Source organism: Fopius arisanus, unplaced genomic scaffold, assembly GCF_000806365.1.
Source record: "Fopius arisanus strain USDA-PBARC FA_bdor unplaced genomic scaffold, ASM80636v1 scaffold00625, whole genome shotgun sequence".
Taxonomy (NCBI): Eukaryota; Metazoa; Arthropoda; class Insecta; order Hymenoptera; family Braconidae; genus Fopius; species Fopius arisanus.
Genome location: NW_011888364.1, coordinates 3,903 through 5,573, shown reverse-complemented (window position 1 = coordinate 5,573; position 1,671 = coordinate 3,903). Strand labels below are relative to the sequence as shown.

General features: G+C 34.4%; 1 protein-coding gene across 1 annotated transcript; it reads left to right on the top strand.

Annotated features, from left to right (window-relative positions):
* Positions 1-156: 156 nt before the first annotated feature.
* Positions 157-787, top strand: LOC105273011 (uncharacterized; the record flags this gene model as incomplete). The annotated part of the gene is given in 1 exon segment (XM_011315247.1): positions 157-787. A coding segment is annotated over 1 exon segment (508 nt), but the record flags the coding sequence as incomplete, so codon positions are not given.
* Positions 788-1,671: the final 884 nt, after the last annotated feature.

The following is a 1,671-nucleotide window of genomic DNA, read 5'->3' as shown; positions in this document are numbered from 1 at the left end:
GTCAGTAACCGAATCACTGACGGTCATCTATTGCTAGTTGAGGAAATCATCAATTAAGAAACGGAAAATGAAAACAAATTGAATTACTTAATGCATAATCTTTTAATTGCGTAGTAAATTAACTTGGATAATTTATTTAAAAACGATTTTTTACAGCTGGATGAGCAATCGAATCAATACGAAGACGAGCGGAGCGTTTTCATTCCAAAATGCATTTTTCTATCTTCAATGGCCTGATGACCCTTGGGTCACGTCCAGTAAAACACAGCCAGAAGCAGGTCTAATAACTTTGAGGAAAACTCGAAGAAGATCAAAACTTCATCCCCATAAACAACGCTCAAAATATATCTGTAAACCACGCGAAGTTATTGAAGCTGGTAATCACTTTGTTTGGGAATTTTTAACTGGTCGTGGTACTTTGAATGTACCTCCAGATGCTGCAATATTACATCATTATCGAGTCTGTGAATTTGGTGGAGATGATTGCATAAAAACACCATCAGTCATTGACAGAACAGCTTACAAATATCGCGAAAAGCTGTCAGAAGTTGTTGATAAAACATGGGGGGAAATTGGAGTGAATTGTGCTCTACCAGAGCTCGAACCAGTGCCAGTTTTATCGCCACTTGTACCGAGTAGTCCAGATCACATTCCAACGAGGTAGCAGATAAATTGGTTCTGCAATAGCATTTTTCAAGCTTTGACAATTTCATACTTCAACTTGTGGAAGAGAGTGACAAAAGGAGAAAAACTAGAGTTATGATTTTTCATTTTCATTACATTTGCATCCTTTGTGATTCTGTTTTGCAAATTACGTCATTAATCAAGTGAGATCAACGAGTTGAACTAATTAGGAGAAGAAAAACAGCAATGAATGTTTAGAAACAAACTGGTATTGATTATAGGTATAAATTCACTTCTTTCTCACTGATAAATTAACGCGGCTCAAGGGTAACTGCTTATATTGAAAAAACTTAAAAATACGCGTGACAGCCTCTAATTTTTATACACCCAAACATATTCAGAAATCTTTTTATTTAAAATGCATGTAGTTGAATTAAGACTGTCAAATGTCTTTCCCAGATCACAGAATGACTCTCCAAAATGATAAGCGCGTCGTTGAAAATCATTTAATTATTATCAAATTCAATATCAAATTAATTCTTTCGAAAAGAATAATTCCTTTCGTTGTTTAAGGACGTAATAAATTTAGTATAAAAAGCATGCTTGCCCAGGTAACTAGAATTTCAAGTCCATTCGATAATCCTCATTATTATTAGCTATTTTTTTTTGCATTGCTCACACTGTTTTTTTATTTTTTGGAGAATCCCACTTGACAGTTTATTAATCGACGAATTGCTAAATACCTAATTTTTCTGTTTATGTTCATTTAAACATGAAGAAATGTTGAAAGTTATAGACGGAACAATTGTTAAGGGATATATCATCTCAGTATCCCCTGCATTATTCCCTCCACTCTTTCACCACCTACAGTTGAAACAAATCATGTTTTTTATCCTGCGAAAAAATGAAGTAAATCAGAATGCAAATGTGAGTTACTTCGACATCTGAACTACTATTAATTTATCTTTCGATGTCGCCGGTTATGTTAAACTCGTGGCAGAAGAGCTCCCCCCATTTTTCACCAGGAAAAAACATCAATGATCTATT